The sequence below is a fragment of the Chanos chanos genome, chromosome 14 (assembly GCF_902362185.1).
Source record: "Chanos chanos chromosome 14, fChaCha1.1, whole genome shotgun sequence".
In the NCBI taxonomy this organism is placed as follows: Eukaryota; Metazoa; Chordata; class Actinopteri; order Gonorynchiformes; family Chanidae; genus Chanos; species Chanos chanos.
Genome location: NC_044508.1, coordinates 13,443,496 through 13,461,797, shown reverse-complemented (window position 1 = coordinate 13,461,797; position 18,302 = coordinate 13,443,496). Strand labels below are relative to the sequence as shown.

The 18,302-nt window shown below is 41.9% G+C and overlaps 1 protein-coding gene across 3 annotated transcripts in view; it reads right to left on the bottom strand.

Moving 5' to 3' along the window:
• tp63 (tumor protein p63) overlaps nucleotides 1-18,302 on the bottom strand; it is a 41,916-nt gene that overhangs the window by 9,205 nt on the left and 14,409 nt on the right. For 2 of the 3 annotated variants that reach the window (XM_030791063.1, XM_030791064.1), the window contains exons 1-2: nucleotides 15,346-15,387; nucleotides 7,837-8,094 (exon numbers count right to left, since the gene is read on the bottom strand). In XM_030791063.1, coding sequence (XP_030646923.1) covers nucleotides 7,837-8,094; nucleotides 15,346-15,387 — 300 coding nt within the window. Of the gene's footprint in view, nucleotides 1-7,836; nucleotides 8,095-15,345; nucleotides 15,388-18,302 lie in introns of those variants that run through there. The other variant, XM_030791062.1, reaches the window with a different exon arrangement.

Here is an 18,302-nt window from a genome sequence, read left to right as displayed (position 1 = left end):
ATGTACACGGTGCATTTGTCCTAGTTTCCTTCATGCTTAATGACACAGTGAGCGAGTCACTTTTCGAGACAGTATTTCTCAGCGTATTCCTCATCGTCTGCATCTGCCTGTCAGGGTTAAGTGACTAAACCATGGGAACTGCTCTTGCATCACACACAGCAGTTTAGTCATCCCATAAGGCTGGAGGCAGCCGCTCTTGACGACCCACTCACTCTGTGCTCATCACAACACAAAGCGTACCTACCCATATTGTTACAGCGAGTGAACCGCTATTGAAAACCAACACTAAAACGACGACCGCGTCACACGCGGCAAACACTCAGATCAGAACTGTGTCATGAACCAGTCAGAGACAGGTGTGTGATTAGATATACACTGTTTATTGAGTAAGGGATGAGTTCAATTTATGAATCCAACTTTTTTTTTTTTTTTTTTCCTGGAAAAGAGACTAAATAAACATTTCGAGAGAAATGAGCAGCGTGCCGTTTAAGGTGTGTGGAAAATAACCACAAAGAAAAACTTTTTCTTGTCAAGTTCATTTGTAAAGATGGAAAAAAAGAGAGAAAGCCAGGCAGGTTAGATGTGAACATTGCCTAAGGCTGCAGTGGGGAACAATAGCACATTAAATTCCTTCCCTATTAACTTTTGATATGAAGTGTTCCAGTGAGCAGAGCCCATCCCAAAACCTGCTTGCAGTCTCTTTGCCAATTACACAAACTTGGCAAGAACACACACACACACACACACACACACACACACGCACACACACATACATAAACACTCACACTCACACACACACAAAAAGGGAGGACTTTACTTTAAACCTTTATGCCTTTATCCTCCTCAAAGCATCTATTAGTAAGACTGGAAGCTATGCAACAATTTGTTTTAGGCTTGAAGAAAAACACACAAATACATGGCTTAGCAACAGTGTAGGAACTCAGCACACCATGCCTGAGGTTGACCTGGGCTTGGGTTATGGTAGGCTAATTTAGCTCTACCTCGCTTTCAACGCTGACATGATGGAAGTGTTGTGCGCGTGAAACGAAAGCAGTTTTCAGATAGATCTCTTGGAGATGAGAGATGAATAACTGGAAATTGCTCTCTTGGCCCCAAACCTGATACGCTGCTCCCCTCCCACCCCCCACCCACCAACCCCACTGTCATTCAGTTAAATGAGGTGAGGAAGAGTGAGAGGTGAAGGAGAGAGAGAGAGAGAGAGAGAGAGAGAGAGAGCACAGGGTATAATTCAGTGAAACAGGAACAGTGTGGAGGAAATGTCGAATGACTGGAGTAAAAAGGTGTATTTCCTTCACAACAAAAGTGTAACTGTCCAAAATATAAAGGAAGAGCATCAGTCACAGTCAATGAATGACTGACATGCAGGAGAATTTAAAGAGTTAAAGACATGACATGCCAAATGGCCACAGTCCAGAGACAGGGAGGGAGGTGCGTATGGGGGGAGGCACAGATTTGCTGTCAATGCATTCCGTGCTCATACACCCCAGAAATCTCAGCATAAACACACACACACACACACACGTGCACACACACACACACATACACACACAATCGGCCACACACACACACGCGCACGCACGCGCACGCATGCGCACACATGCACGCACACACGAGCACACACACACACACGCACACACACACACACACGCATGCACACTCTAGCAGCAGCAGGCAGATCACCAATCCCAGCCCTGGAGCAACAAATTTCAAACATCCAAATATGCACTGCTGTGTTTGCTCAGGGCTAGACAAGAGCTTCTGCTGACAGAGATTGAATACACACACACACACACACACACACACACACAGAGTTAACTTGGGCGAGGTGGATCTCCGACAAACCGACCTGATGTATGGGAGTCCCAGGCTTTTTAAAAGGGAGGCACCAAATAGTGTTAACATGTAATTAGGACCCATTCATTGGCCACTATGTGAATTACACAGCCTGGGTAGGGACAAAAGTTAGACTTATTCTTTTACATGGCTGTGGAGGACCTATTAGAATGTCATGTACCTCAATGGGCAGAACTCAATACTATAGTTTGCTGAAGTTCCTAACAGAACTGACAGCAAGTCAGATGACATGTGGGAGTGGACATTGTCATGACAACAAAAGATCACTCCTTGTTTTGACTGTTAGTGTTTCTTTTGTTTGTTCGTTTTTTTTTTTTTCTTGTTCTGAGGAAGAAAAAAAACAAAAAACTGAAACAGCTCACACTAGCATATCCCTCCAATTAGTCTAACTGATCCAAACCTGTGGTTTTCAAGATGTTTAACTAACTCTGATCACACCTAATACCCAGACCTCTACAAGAAACATGACCCTTATTACATTTGCATAGAGATGGTGGACCTTATTGATTGGTACCAACCACCAAAGGAAGAAGGATACATTTTTTTGGTCAAATTCTTCTGCTTTAAGACAAAGTAGCGTTTGGACGGTATCATCAGATCCCAAAAAGATTACAGAAAATCGTAAGTATTTCAAGTCTCTTTAGAGTAAAAAGTATGGGCTACACTGATAAAACCAGACACGCGTGCACACACACACGAACACACGCGCACACACACACACACACACACACACACAGCAGCGCGTGTTAGGACAGGCCCACAGCTGTAGCGTTGGTTTGTTCTTGACAGGAGCTGCAGGCGCAGGCAGCGGTCGTGTTGTGACAGAGACGCGGGTTCGACGCACTGATTCCTGGCGCCTCCGGTCTTGTCCCGTTCATACCAAGACATGTAGCATCATGCCTGCTGCTTCTCCCAAAACCTGTTTCATACAACAAAAATGCTGGGTCTGTTTTTTTTCCCCGTGGCAAAGAGGAAAGTAAAAAAAAAAAAAAACCACCTGCTTTGACTGGAAGTGGAGTGGGGGCTGGGGTGTGGGGTGTGTGTGTGTGTGTGTGTGTGTGTGTGTGTGTGTGTGTGGGGGGGGGGGGGGGGGGGGGGGGCTTAAAAAAAAAAATGAGAACCTGAACCTGAAAATCAGTTCGTTTACTTCCTCCATCGAATATTCATCTCTCCGCACACACACAAATACATATTTGTGTTTGTTTGCGTTCTTTAGGATATGAGGACAAGCTGGGATTTCATTAGAAACGTTTACGGTATCGGTGGGTGGATGAATGATAAAAGGAAGGGGGAGACAAAAAAAAAGGAGTAATACGCACTATGAAACCGAATGTGAGGAACGTGTTTTTAAGGAAGTACGACGCATCACGCTTCGGCTTCTGCTTTGTGATCAATTTGTAAACAATTTCATTGCTTTCTGAGAACCGTGTCTGACAACAGCTGATGATGTGAATGGTGCCAGCGACTGCTGTTGTGATGGGACTGACTGATGAGCGCACACACACACACGCACACACACACGTGCACACAAACACACACACACACACACACACCCCGTAACCTATAGAACATGTTGACACACATTAAGGACACACACGACCTGTCAGTTAAACACCCAAACAACCGTGTGAGCGAGGTTGTCTCATTCGACTTTTGGTTTTGTGCTTTGGAGGATGAAAAATGAAAGCAGAAAAAAAGGAAGGGATGGATGGGGGGTGCCGTTTTTTGTTCAGAACGAGGAACATAAATATGAAAACACCACACCGTTCAGAAGGTTAGAACAGTTCTTAGTCTTCATCACCTTTGGAGGTGTTTCTTCTCTGAAAGTTCTCAATGCTCTTCATCCTCAGTACCTTTTGTCCTGATGTAAGTGGATGCCACCTAGTTTCCTGGCACAAACACATGCCCTGTGATAAAATTATATGGTTGGGAAATGTGATCTTTAACAGAGAAATCTGTGACAGGCTTTGCTGTAATTACTCTGGATTTTCCCTTCGTTTCATGAATGGTCGCCGTGAGCACTGCCAAACCATTTCCCCTCTCACACAAACCCTCTTAGCTTGATCCAGGGCTTTACTTACTGGGAAGAAAATGAAGGACTTCTCCAACATCATTAAATTACACACGAATGTGTCCCACAAAAGGTGAGCTTTAAGCACAGAAAGGGTTTAGCATTAAACAGTTTAGCCTTGCTATAAATGTAAGGCTGAGTTTTTTGGGTTGTTTTTTTTTTCCTTTGGGTGTCTTTGTGCTGAGGCGGTATGAGGGAAATGGAGATTATGGTTGTGAAGGTGAGTTAAAACAGACAGGCGATGATAGACTGATTTGCTTTTCTTTGACTCGGTCCAGGCCATCTCTCCTTTGCCCTTTGAGTGCTTCGAGAGGTGAACAGCTACATAATCTTCTTTTGTTCAGAGGACAAAATGAAAAAAAAAAGAGAAATTAAAAGAAAGGAAAAAAAGAAGAAGAAGAAAAAAAAAAAACGCCCCAGCTTTCCTCATAATGGAGCTTGTTTGGGAATGGCCTTTTTTCCCCAAAGATGCATTACTCAGAATCCATTTCCCTATCACAAAAAAAAATCTTTTCAACCCTTGGTCTCTTTTTTTTTCTTCTTTAAACCTCTCCCAACTTTTCTACTTTTTTTTTTTTTTTTTTTACGGTGTTGGTTTTAGGGCTTGTGCCGCTGCGTTGGACGAGTTTCAACAGGCTTCGTGACATAAACAAGTCTTAGCTTCATCTCACAAGGCGTGGGACGGCCCGCAGATGTTCCTGGGACAAGCTGTATCTTGCCATTTTTTGCTGGAACACTCATCTCTTTGAGTGGTTCAACTCAACCCCCCCCCCCCCCTTTTTTTCTTTTCCTCCTGTGGCATATTACGAGACACGGCCATCAAACTAAAAACTCAAGTAGAGTGTCGCATCTACTGGCCCCCCAAGCCACTCTTAGGGTTCAGGAAAAAGGCACGCCATATTGACACAGGTATTATAGGCTCTTTCAGCTCAGCCTCTTCCTTGGCTAGAGTCTACAGACTTAGGGCCGTAGCTCCGCAGTAGAGGCATTCCTGCACTCATACACCTTAACCCGATGGCAGATTGACCAATAACCAAACAAAGCCGAGGTTCTGCCTCGCCTGCGTGCTGCTGATAGGTTGAAAGGGGAGAAGCGTGTGCATGGCTATCAACTAGGATAACATGAAGGCAAGTCAAGCATCAACACTGGGCATATTAACAAAAAATAAGAAAAAAAAAAAAAACCCAAAACACACACTTCAGCCAAGCTGAAAATGAAAATAAAAGAAATTCCTTTGAATTGGAATCTATTTACTGCAGCTGAGCGACACGCAGTTGTATTACCAAGAGCAAAACGGCAAAGGATTGCAAAAGTATTCCCGTAACAGGGTGTGATAAGATTCAAGGAAATGCTTAAATTAATGTCTGTGTGTTTCAGAGGAGTCCCATAAAAAAGGAGGTTGAGGTTGAGGCGTGTGTTTGTGTTTGTGTGTGTGTGTGTGTGTGTGTGTGTGTGTGTGTGTGTGTATGGGGGGGGGGGGGCGGGAGTAGGTGTGTCTGTGAAGTATAGCAGGGTTTGGTTTGTTGATGTTGTCCTTCTCAAAAAACCACATTAAAACAGCGAGCAGCTTTTTTTTTTTTTTTAAATTGTGTTACGATGTTTTACAACAGTTTTCATCACTGACCTTAAGCCTTTTCAGACCTAAAATAGTATTGTTCATACATTTTTATTTGCACTGCATTGATCCTCATTTAAAATCTCTGACAACAGTCGACAACCCCTAAGTTAAGACAACCCCTAAATTTGTACAATCTGATGTCCAGCGGTAAGTGAATATTGGTATGGGTCATTTGAGTGCTCCATGTGAAAAAAGTGCTCATGTCGTTTGACTGTCTAACTCAGGATGAACCCAAAGGGAGACTCTGTGAGAATGGGACGATTGGTGACTGACATCTTTGGGGTGTGCCTCTTTCACACCCAGAACTCTCTTCGCAAGACAATTGCTCGTCTTACAGTCACTGCTGTTCTCTCTTGGCAATTTCTGTGGGAATAAGGTGAGTGTCACTATCCCACACTGCACCGTAGCCAATGAGCATGGACTGACAGCCTCAGAAAACTTTGTCAGTCCCACCTGTTTACTCAAAGGCACATGGCATTGCCGTGTATATTTTTGCAACGGACACACAGGTTTTTCAACAATGTCTTGTGCCAAAATTGTGATTAATGATGCATCGGATTAAATGAACTAAAATCACTTCCCATAGAGTAGAATAAAATAATAACTTGCATCTACAAAAGGAAACATTGTTCTCTTTCGCTGCCCTTATATCGAAATGACAAGAGAATCTAGAAAATCTTACAAAATGCTGACAGTTAGAATGAGAATGTCACTCTATTATCCAGGTCATTTAGGTCATTAATCTGAGGTGTGAGGAGCAGTAGCTGTATTTTGTTTGTCCGTTTCGTACAAAGCGACATCGTCTCCATCTGCGGGCGAGAAGTGAATTAGCTAGCATTAATGCTAGTGACCACTAGAGGCACGCGCAAGTTTTCTTTAGCCCGTTCAGGAAAACGTTTGGACAAACTGTACGTTAACTGTACCTTATGCCAGGCACATGACGAACATGTACACGATCACATGTATTAGCCAGCCTTCTTAGGCTCTTATGCAACAGCCGTCCCTCCACGATGCTTTAACCCGACTAGCAAGTTTGGTCGGTAATCATGCAGTGTCACACGGTGACACAACGTCTACGATAGACAAACTAATAAAGTTCAGATAAACAAGCCACTGTAATACTCATTCATGCATGCACGCCACTTTCTTAGCGGAATCTCTGCATGTTACGCGCAAAACTAGTCACACCAGCAGGGGGCAGTCATGAGACTTTCTTTCGTTCTTTTCAATCCTCAGTTGTATTGAAACAAGTAGCGGTTCAATTAATCAGCTTCTCTCAACTCAGAATTGTTGACTTCATACAACTGTGATCACAAATCTAATTATTTGCAGAGCGTGCAAGCATCTTGGCAAAAGAAAAATATAATCTCATTTGAAAATTGCGTAGTCTTAAAGAAAGGTCATTAGGTCTCTGTAGAATTGCCTCAAACCCACTGGATTGAATTTACTGATTATGAGATGGTTGTAAAACAAAAGTTTTCTCCACATGAGGCCATTTTAAACCTCCAGGGCTTTTTCTTCTGTTTTTTTTTTTTCTTCTAAGCCAGGTGGAGTTTGGAAATTGGAGGACTTTCATATAGATCACAGAAGTGCCTTGAGCACAGATCATAGAGATAAAAGCTTCATTCTTTTCCAGAGAGACTAATCTCTCTTTTTCTCCCACCTTTCTCGCTGAGCCTTGAGGAACACAAGAGGCCCTGCATGGGAAATCAACTGCTTTAATGTAGACACCACTTTACTGTACTTGGCATACAACACCCTCACGTGAAATACGTGTCATTCATGTCCTTGTGACACAAGCACTTAAAGTGACCTGCTGGCTGCAAGGCAACAGGGATTGGTCCCTTGTGGAGGTCAAGACCCAAATGTCGTGCCTTTGAGCAAGACACTTAACCCCAAGTTACCAGCAGGTGCAGGAACTTGGCATTCCATGACTTCGCAATGTGCCATTTTAACACCACTGCCCAACTGGGCCACCTTACTGTTGAAGAGCATTTTTGTAATTTTAGTGCCAATTTCACAGATATGTTATCAATACATGCATACCATGTTTGTGTGTGTTTGTGTGTGTGTGTGTGTGTGTAAGATGCAGGAAGAGGCTTCTCTGCCATTTGACATTTATTCATCAGTAGCAAACACTATATGTTTTGCTATTGATAAATCCTTAATGAATTACCAAAAAGACCCGTAAGCTTTAAGGTATGTATTTTGTCTGTGTTCAGTGTTCTGTTTGATGCTACTTTATGAATAAAACATGTTCAAGGTTTCTTACTGTCCAAGTGGCCGACTTGGCTGTGCTGGACTGCTGGAAGGACACGTCAAAGGAGTGTGGCCCAGCGTAGTCTGTGTTGGATGGGATGGCTGGAGAGGGTGACAGGGCCTCAAAGGTGGAACTTGGCTGGGCGTATGGAGATGGAGCCGTGACATTGTTCTGGGCATGGTCATTGTTATATGGGCTGGTGGAAGTTGAACTGCCATTTTGGATGTTCTGATCCATACTGTTGAGGATCCCCAGGTTTGTGTACTGTGGCTGGAAAAACAAAATGGCAGACACAAAATATTAGTAGAAAAAAAAATGACTCATCTCAAGGTAACATTTAATAAATAACCACAATGCGGTATTAGCTGTAATTTAAGAAAAAGAAAGAAGTATTAATTTAAACAAAAAGAAATTCTTGTTGCCACAACTGCCAGTGTGTTGGGCTGAGCTTAGTTAAATGTTATAACAAGTTGGCTGGTGATGTCACTGTTGGCTTGAGGACATGGTAAATGGGAAAATGTCGGCTTATTTCAGACTCCTGAATGACTTTTTGTTTATACATGTCAAAGTGAATTACAGGCTAAGAGGTTATTTTACTTACATATACCTCTATATTCCTGCCACTGGAAGAACAAAGAATCAGTGGGCGGGACAGAAATGTACAGGGTGCAGAAATCAAATGACAATCCTACAACTATGTTTGCAAAAGGAAGGCTGAAAGAGGTAAAGGTCCAAATGTGGACCACACACAAAACAAACAAACAAAAAAAACAACCAAATGACGAGAGAGAGAGAGAGAGAGAGAGAGAGAGAGAGAGAGAGAGAGAGAGAGATGCTGTACAGAAAGGAGGCTTAGAACTGTTCCCTTTTGTGTCTTTGTGTGAATGTTATGTAAAGTCAGATATTGTGGACTGAAGTAGAACAATTTGGTGCTCATCTAAGCAGCTGTCCAGATTCTTTTTGTGTGCACAAAGAAGAATGCATTTTAGCTTCACATCGTCTCATGTAGGTCAGAGTCAATCTAAAGAATCTGATGTTCTTGGCTCAGCATTGACAAAAACATTTTCCATCAACAGAAAGTACAGAAAATCATACTCTCCCTATGGTCCAGTTCCATCGTAAAAACCTGACACCCAGAATTTTTTTTTGTCATGGTCCAGTTCCATTCAATAACTAGACACCCAGTACCCCAGTGACAGGATCTGACTGAAAAGCATCAGGAAATATATTAAAACAACAAATCAACCGTCTCCAAAGTGCTAACGAGACAGGTGTCACCTTGAAAACTTGTATAGTCTTCACATTTTACTCCCCTGAGAGGAAATCCAAAGAATGTCCTCATGACCTACATTGCTTCTTTCAGATGTAAAAAACCCCACAACAATATATTTGATCTCAGGTTATAATTACTAATGTTTCTTGCTAATTATCAAAACCAATTACTCACTGGACAACGACGATAGCAAATTCATCAAAAAGTGAGAAAATAATCTCTCTGTCCCTGCTTCCACCATCTTAATTGTGTTAAAAATTCTCTGTTAAGTCAATGGGTTCCTAACTGTTAGGTGAATGGGTTTATGTGTTGAATGGAGTCTTAATTAGACTAGAATTAGAATAGGGTGGTTCAGGTCAGGGAGAGAGAGAGTGGCAGTCAGAGAGACAGACTTCACACCGCTCCCGTCATAGCTGCTGGTGGGAGGTGCAGAGAGGAATTAAAATGGCTGTCACTTGAGAGGGGGCAGAATGTTCTGGAATCTCGCCAGCTTCGATCCACAGCCCCTCTTCTCTGGCCATTCATTCCATTCCTTTCCCTTTATAAACCCCTCATTCCAGGACCAGGTCATTAATCTCAGCCAGGACCGTGTGTGCTTGTTTCAGGCACGGTCAGACACAGCTGTCCCACACACACCCTTCACCAGGTGCTGCCTTTGAGCCAGGTGATTCTGAGCACAGTCATGGACGCTCTCACACACACACACACACACATTTATACACAGTAAAACAGTAACACAGGATACAAGACAGGTCACACATAATCACGTCAGCAGACATAAAAAAATTCCAAAAAGACACAAATGACTCTGCCTTGTGCAAACAGACACACAAACACCTGAAAAAAGGTGTGCGCATTGTCCTTAGCACATCTTTCCCACAGCACACCGGGGAAGAGACAGAGATAAATAGAGAGAGTGAGAAAGAGGGAAAGAAGACAGGGGTCAGTGTGTGTGTGTGAGCCACGAGTCTGCTCACCCCTGCCAGAAAACAATGACAGCAACACTTTTCAAGACCTGCCAAGGAGAACAATATGCCAGGCATGGCAGGTGTAAGCAGATGAGTGTACTATGCACTGAAAGACACACACACACACACACACACACACACACACAAAAGCCATACCCTCCAGCTCTCATGGGACAGCTTTCCCAGACACAAGCTCCCCTACAATGGAGCAATTAGAGTATAATGGAGTCCTTTAGACATACACGGGGCAGCCAGTCACTCAGTGTGTGTGATCTGACTACAGAGGGGACTGGAATGTTCCCCCCTATTTGTCTGGGACTTTAAGCCATGAATAGCACTTCAGATTGTAGTTCAGGTATCCATTTTTTCCCCTGTGAAATTGATGTGTGACTCTACTGAGCATGCACTGAGCTAGAAATATTCCAATCAAAGAATTCTAGAGCATGAAAATGGCTGTTGAATGGGAAGTTCCGTTTGGTTGCTGAAAAATCAAGAATCCAGAAATGACTACAATCACTTACATACACTTCACTTGTAAGGGAGAGATGTTTACTTGTGTTTACCATTGAAAAACAGGTGGAAAATTGACATAAACCACAATGACTAGCATAAGTTAAATGCTAGTCATTTCAATAACAGTTGAATTCATACTTATATAGCAAATGGCAAATTAAGTCAAACTGTTGTCAATGTTGTTTGGTGACATAGCACATCCTGTGGGGATGGTGCCTTCCCACACAAATTGAATCACACAACTGACCGAGTCTATGATGTAAGAGTCAAATCACCTCCAGCTAAACCGCAGAATGACTCTGTGCGCAGCCAATCAAACAATGGTAAAGCCTTTATTTGATGACAGTGGCCACAACTTTGAAAAGATAATTTGCCATTCTCAGAGAAAAGAAAACATTAAATTAAAATAAAAACTTATAAACCATGCAATATAATCAAGCTGCACTGTCAGTGGTAATAATCCTTTCAATTCAACGGGAGTCTTACATTTTAAAGAACAAGAGGTCGGATCAAAGTCATTTGAGACATAGCCCAAACAAAGTCTAAAGTTATATCAGATTAGCAGAGTAGAGTGGACTGAAAGTACACCACTAAAGATTTTAAAAATGAACCAAAAATAAAAATAAACATTTTACCAAATGTAGATCATTTAGAGAGTCAGAGAGTTTTGAGAAAATGAGAAAGAAATGAGAAAGAGTACGACTCAAGTCTTCTCCATTATCTTCTTAATCTGATGATATTTTATGGTAATACAGCAACTATCTAACAACTACCTCAGCTGCTCTTAAAAATGCCCTCTGTTTATAGGCTCCTCTGAGCGCTGGCCTCTGGGACATGAAGCTGCTACGCGGAGGAGCTGTAAATCAGACTGCCGTGATGTCTTGGAGAGCCTTTAATAACGCTGGTGAAAGGCTAGAGCACGCCGCTTCAGGCCAGCCAGCAGCTCTGCCTGACCCTCAAACAGATCGACTTGATTGGTGGAGAAAAAAAAAAAAAAAAGAAGGAGAGAAAAACAGTTGGGAGAGATAGAGGTTGCTGACCTTTGGAGGTATAGCCTGTTGATAGCATTAAGGGAACGCTATGAATGTGGAGCAAATATTAGGGATTTTTCAAATGTAAAACAGAAACCAGTGACTGTAGGGTTGAGTATTAGGTCTAAGGGCTTTGTAAGGTATTAGTTGTTTCAGTGAAGGTGACAGCTGAGCGAGCAATTGGATGAAGTTGTTCCTTTTCCCAACTTAGACAAATAATGTTACTATATAGAGTATCCAAAGGCTGTTCTATATAAATTATGGACCACTCTTTGTGTTTTAGTACCTGTACCAGGAAAGGACTTAGTGTGAATACTTTAATTTTTAAACTTGTCTCCGTGTTAGTAATTGTCTTCATGACCTTTGAGCGCACTTTTCGACAGTTTGAAACTGTTCCACTCGCCCCTCAACAAGACATTCCAGAAGAGTGTTCTGATGACTGACACGTTTGCGCTGCCATTGGTTTTCCATAAACACTGCAGCGAAGACATCATGGAATATTCCAGATCATTCCTTGAAATTATTCCCAGGTTCCACCCTTTAATTCCATCCCGTTCCAGCAAGGATTCAATCCAAACAGTCAAAAATTCAATCCACACACTCTAGTTTCGTTGTCAGCTCCATGCAGTGTAAAACTACTTAACAAAATAAGATAGTCCTTGATAACCTTTAGATGCAAGTTGTGATAACACTCTAGTCTTTTTTTACATTCAGACCACCTCTGAACTCAACCCTCAGTGAGAGGACCTAAGTGAGACCTGGCCTCAGGGGAAGAATAGCTGCCATTCCAGGCTAGGTTCCATTGACCTGAGCACTTTGTAACCTCGTTAGAGGGGCCAGGATTGTTGACCACAAGGCCAGAGGCATTAAGCAGTAAACTGAGGAGTTGGGAGGGGGCTACAGGGGTGCAGGGTAGGGGGCACTGGGGGTGGGGGGTGTGGTGTCTTTCCTCACTTCATACCTGCTGGGCTGGGCAGAACTGATGATTGTATCTACATCAACACACCATTAAAGCAATTAAGACCTCCGGACCCAACAACGCCAATCCACCATTGGCAGCATTCTTACGGGCGGCTCCAGTGGCCAGCCCTCAGACTCGGGGGGGAGGGGGTGAGAGTAGAGGGAGTGGGGGTGTTTAGTCCACAGTCTCCCTAATGGGGGTGGAGAGTGGGGGTAGCAAGCCCCACTTACAGCCCCCACCCCCTTCAGTCTCAAAACTTAAAAGGTCAACCTGACATACCTTCAGCTGATGTGTTACCTGAGGAACTTCACCTCAAAACATCCACTAAACAAGCTGTTTTTTTCCCCCACTCTTGCTCTCCAAAAACTGTCTTGACAGCTTGTACACTTTAACATGCAAGAAACATATGAACTTTTTAATTCAATTTTCACTTAAAAGCACCTCTGGGATTACAAAATGAAAGCAGTGACATATATGGATACATATCAGCTTTTTTAATCTTCTTCTACACCCTCCATGATCTGACACCTCCATGTCTCCTATTACAATACAAAACATAGCTGTCTGTGAGTCCTAAGCCCCTACCATCATTACTCAGAGAAAAAAAAAAAGGTCCTCCACCAACATTAATCAAAGCTGTGTGGATCAGTTACTTGAGACCAGGTTTAAAAACACACAGGAGAGCGGACTGTCTTTTCACCGCTCCTGAGGTCAGTTCCTCCGCTAACGGGGCAGTGTTGACAACAGCTTTGTGTCGTTGGGACGCGACTGTGATTTCGGCAGCTACAACTACCACCTGCCAGTGAGGAATGGAGGGCTTTTAGAGAACAAACAGCGAGATCTGACTCAAATCCGCTTGCTGACTCAAAGCTGGCAGAGAGAAAATCAAAAGAGGGACTGAAACAATCTGTTTTCAAAAAACCCCAAAGAAAATCCTGCACTTAAAAATGTTAACGTAAGATGAATAGTTTTGAGAGGCCAAGTAAAGCAAATAAGAAAACAGTCAATAAATATAACGTCATATGAGAATACATTGAACGAATACTCACAATAGTTATTTAAAAAAAACAAAACTTTTTTTGTGCGTATAGATTACTGAATGAAGCAGGGCACGCCACCAATGAAATGAAACCAGTTTTGAAAAATAACTCTGGCGTCTCAAAAAATTGCAAAGAAAAAAAAAGTATAGAGAGGGAAAGAGAGTGCAATGAATTTTGAGAACTAGAAATAAAATTTAAACTTTGCGAACAGACAACAACATTTCAAATTTTGTAGATGTTTACAAGCGTCGTCATTTCTTCCCCATGCAAAAACAGACACAGCTGAACTAAGGGCAACACTTGTATAAAAATTAAGAATGTAGAGAATGCAGCAGTTATCTGCAATCCTTACTATGTCATGAAAAGGACAGAGCAGTTATTCCCGTTACCATGAAAAAAATTGTCTGCATATATTATCTCTCCCTCTCTTTTCATCATTATTTTAGCAACAGTGAATGCATGTTCTGAATAAACAAATCCGAGCAGCGTTCATTCTGGTAATTTTAAGACCGAGGGCACGACTAACCCTAACATTACCTAACATATTTTTACAGCGTTTTTATGCTTTCAACAGTAAATAAGACAGCTCTGTGTGATTCTGTACAGAATCTGCAAATCTCAGTAGTTATTTTGCCATTAGAAAACCACTCACTCTGCACTTGGAACACTGAAAAGCTGTTGTCCTTACTCTACCTAGTCTCCATTTTCTTTTTTTTGAAAAATGTTCTGAACGACAGACCCGTAGCACCTTGCAACTAATAAACAAGAAAGCCTTATTTTTTTCTGACACCCTTCCAACCCTCTGGCATAACTGTGGCATTTTTGTTGATTTTGGAATTGACTCAATTAATCTTCTTTAAATTCAGTCTGTCAGGCCCCAGCGGTCCTGTGCAAACGAGCTTGCCAGTCACAACCGCACAGCAATCATGGTTGTCTAATGCAAACACTTTACCTTGGAAACATTACACCAGCATACCCCACAGACATTATGTACTCTTAAAGCAATGATGTTTGATAACATTCAAAATCAAAGATAAGAGTGATGGATTTTTTTTTTCTCATACTTCACTTAGTCTCCAAACCATTTTACGTAAGCTATTTTAGAACTATCTTTGACTGTAATTTGACCCACGGGATTAGTCCAAATACTCAGACATTTCAGTCCAACTTATAGGAACTCTGGAGACTGGGGTCTGATTTTGGATTTTTGGACACCAATCCAAATATGGAGAGCTAAAACCAGTACATATATCATTAACAAGTGTTCCCATCCAACAAAAACAATTTTTTTTGATGTTTACATTCCCCAGGACTCTGGCTTTGGCACACTCAGACAATGCCACTGGATCAACAGGACTAACTACCGCCAAAATGTATTTGCTTCAACTTATCATGCTAAAAAAAACAACAAAACGACACAAACCACTCTATCAAAGAGCTCAAGTTTTACATAAATTTTTACAAATAAGCCTTTTTTTTTTTTTTTACATCTAACTCCAAATATAACACAAAATGCTGAGTGTAGTACCATACAATTATAGACCTCTAACCCAAAACAAGTGACACTCATCTCTTGGAAAAACAACCCCAATCCACAGTCTCGAAAAAGGAGACTCTAGCCAGGCCTAACCTAGGATCCAGTTATGCCAACAGCCCCATAGGATCCCTTCCGCGCATCCTTTGGTCGATGGGTTATCTCTGGACGGTGCCAACTGAGTGGCGGTGGTGGTCTTACCTCAGGGTAGGATGCTTGAGCATTGGTCTCCAGGTACAACATGTTGGCGCTAAGATTGAGCAGTGCTGCTGCGGTTTGTTCCACTGGCTCCAGGGTTCTGTTGCCAAGGTTTCCCCTTTTTCCCCTAGAAGACTGACGTGGGCTACAGGTGTGAACAGGATAAGCTGGGGTCTCTATAGGAATTCTATGGAGTTGCCATATATACTGGGAAGGTGAGAGGGAGGGATCTGAGAAGGTACCTGGTTTAAGTACCTCAGTCCACACCCTTTTTTTTTTGGGGGAAGGAGTTAAGCACCTTCCTTCTTACGAAAAAAAACAAAAAGAAATCACAGCAATGCACTCACGTACGTAATGAAGTAATAAAAAAAGGATCACACCTTCCAGGTCGAATCCAACGATTCAGTTTTTTGATCTCTTTTTTTTTTTTTTTTCCTTATTCAATGATCTTTTTTGAAATGCACATAAGCGAAAATTCTGCTGAAATTCATCTTAGTCGAGAAAACCCGAGCAACAAATGTGGTGCCTATTTCACCAAGTTATCTCACTCGGTTGGCGTAGGTTGGCAATTTTCCAGTTGCATGCGTTTTATGAAAATAAACATCTCAAATGACATGCTATGCAACAGCTTCGAAACTCCTCCAAATAGTTTCAAAACTACAGGACACTGAAAAATGACAGAGGATCGCAACCTAGCAACCGCAAGCTTTTCCTTCAGTTCGAGCCTGCAGATTTGCAAATTCATTTACTAAATTATATTGAAATAGTTTGGGAAGTTTCAAAACTTAAAAATGGACAGATGATACTGCAAAAATCATAGGAGAGCAAAACAGTGTAGATATCACAGTCTACTAAATTATTGATAAATGATGTTGCACTACAAAATGCAGGAGGCCCAAATGGTGCAAACCTCTTCAGATAGAGATGATATCTACAGTTTACTTCAATAGACACGCATTTGGAATCTTCAGATGGCCTGAAAACATTTAACTGTGTTTTACTGGCAATGCTGGGAACTGATCTAGTATCTCTAGTACTCATTAGCATAAGAATCACCCTCCCTCCCTTACACCAATACAGCCTTTAGCATGTGCCCCATTAGAGAAGCTTCAAAGAGTTCTTGTATCTATCACAGATGACTAGTGCTGATTTGTTTGGAATACGTGAATGTTGTTTCTGATAGAGCAGCTCAAACAAGGCTTCAGTATTTACATCACCAGTAGGGACTACAATGAGGATAAGATTCACATAGGAGGAGAGAGAGCAAAAAAAAGAGTAAGAGATTGCCTTAGCATCACAGGTAGTTGTCTGGGAGTATAACCTGATGGCTTGGCTAGGCGTGTGGTCATTATATTATACATATATACATACATGTATATATATATTTTTTTACTATGGCAAACTTGTTTGCATTGTTATGCTTTCATGTTTTGTTTACATTATTTTACATTTTTTTGTTTACGTTATGGGTGTTCATACACTCAAATACTTAATTCCCTGTTGTCTAAAAGAAGCACTCGCCATATAAACCCAGTATTTATTGCCTGTGCTTATAATTGCACCTACCATGCATTTAAACATTAAAAAAAAGGTTATCCAGGGACTTACACACTCTGCATGAGAGCAGCAGAAGACAGTAAATGCCCTGCTAGCTGGGTGTGGGTATGGAAGAGGGACCAGAGCAAGGGAGTCTGACTGGACTTTAAAGGCTGGGGTGGAGGTTAAACTGTATTACCTCAGGTCCCACACCAGAAAACATTAGCCCCCCAGGCTTCAGGGCATTCAAGGATCTGCCACTATAGGTCTGAGACTTTTTGCAACCTGAAGACACATCTCCAATCAGCAACCTGTGTGTGTGTGTGTGTGTGTGTGTGTGTGTATGTGTGTGTGTTTGTGGTGGTTGTGCCCCCCCCCTCCTCCCCACCCCCCACACCAGTTCTTCGGTTCACTCCCTTATTCTTCAAAAAACAGTAATCAGGTTAACTAAACAAACTTCTCATTATGTTAAAACAACACTGGCAGTGCTCCTGAATAGTAGTTAGGACACTCACTGGTGTGACTGAGGGGTGCTGGCACTAAACGGAGGATTATTTTATCTCTGGGTAAAAACTTGTTACTCAAAAGGCAATAAAATGTCTATAAAAAAGTTAATAGTTATTTATTTTTAAAAGTTTAAACCAGAAGTCAAAAGTAAAGAAAATGTTTAAAATTGGGTAAATGTTAAATACACTATATGATTAAAAAAAAAGAGAGAGAATCTTCATCAACAATTGATTTCACATCCATAACTACATCAAAAAAAAAAAAAATCATGTTAATATTCTTGCTGAATATTACAGGTATGAAATTCTAGCTCATGTTCTTCGGTCCAGTTTCGCTCCAAAGATTGAACTAGCACACACACACACACACACGCACACACACACACACAAAACAACAAAGAAAACCAGCACAAACATTTTAAATGTCATTAACATTATGAATGTAACCCGCTGCACTCTTGGGCAACCTGCTATGGCTAACACCTTCTGGCCCTAAGACAAGATGTGTTTGGCGGCCCTGCGAAGTCAAAGGTTAAGGTGGCAGCATTTAGCTTCTGCTTCAAGTAACACCAGTCATTGTGAACAAAGGTTTGGAGCTCTAACCCTGACCCACCCAACAATTACAAATTACAGTACAGAACTCCCCAATGCAGAACATAGCTTTCCGAAAGACGGAACAGACGGAGAGCCTGACTCACCTGGGACAAAAGCTCTGAATTGGGTGACTCTTGAAGATTTTTAGCAGATGATACTGATAACTGTTCCCATTTCAGTATTTGACAGAAGGCTTGGGTCAGCAGTAGTGCTTAGAGCAAACAGTTTAAGTGTTTAAGCCAACACCTGACAATCACCTGTGTGCCTCAGAAGACAAACCGTCCCACTCTTGCAATGTACAAACATCAGAAAAGCTCCATGTTT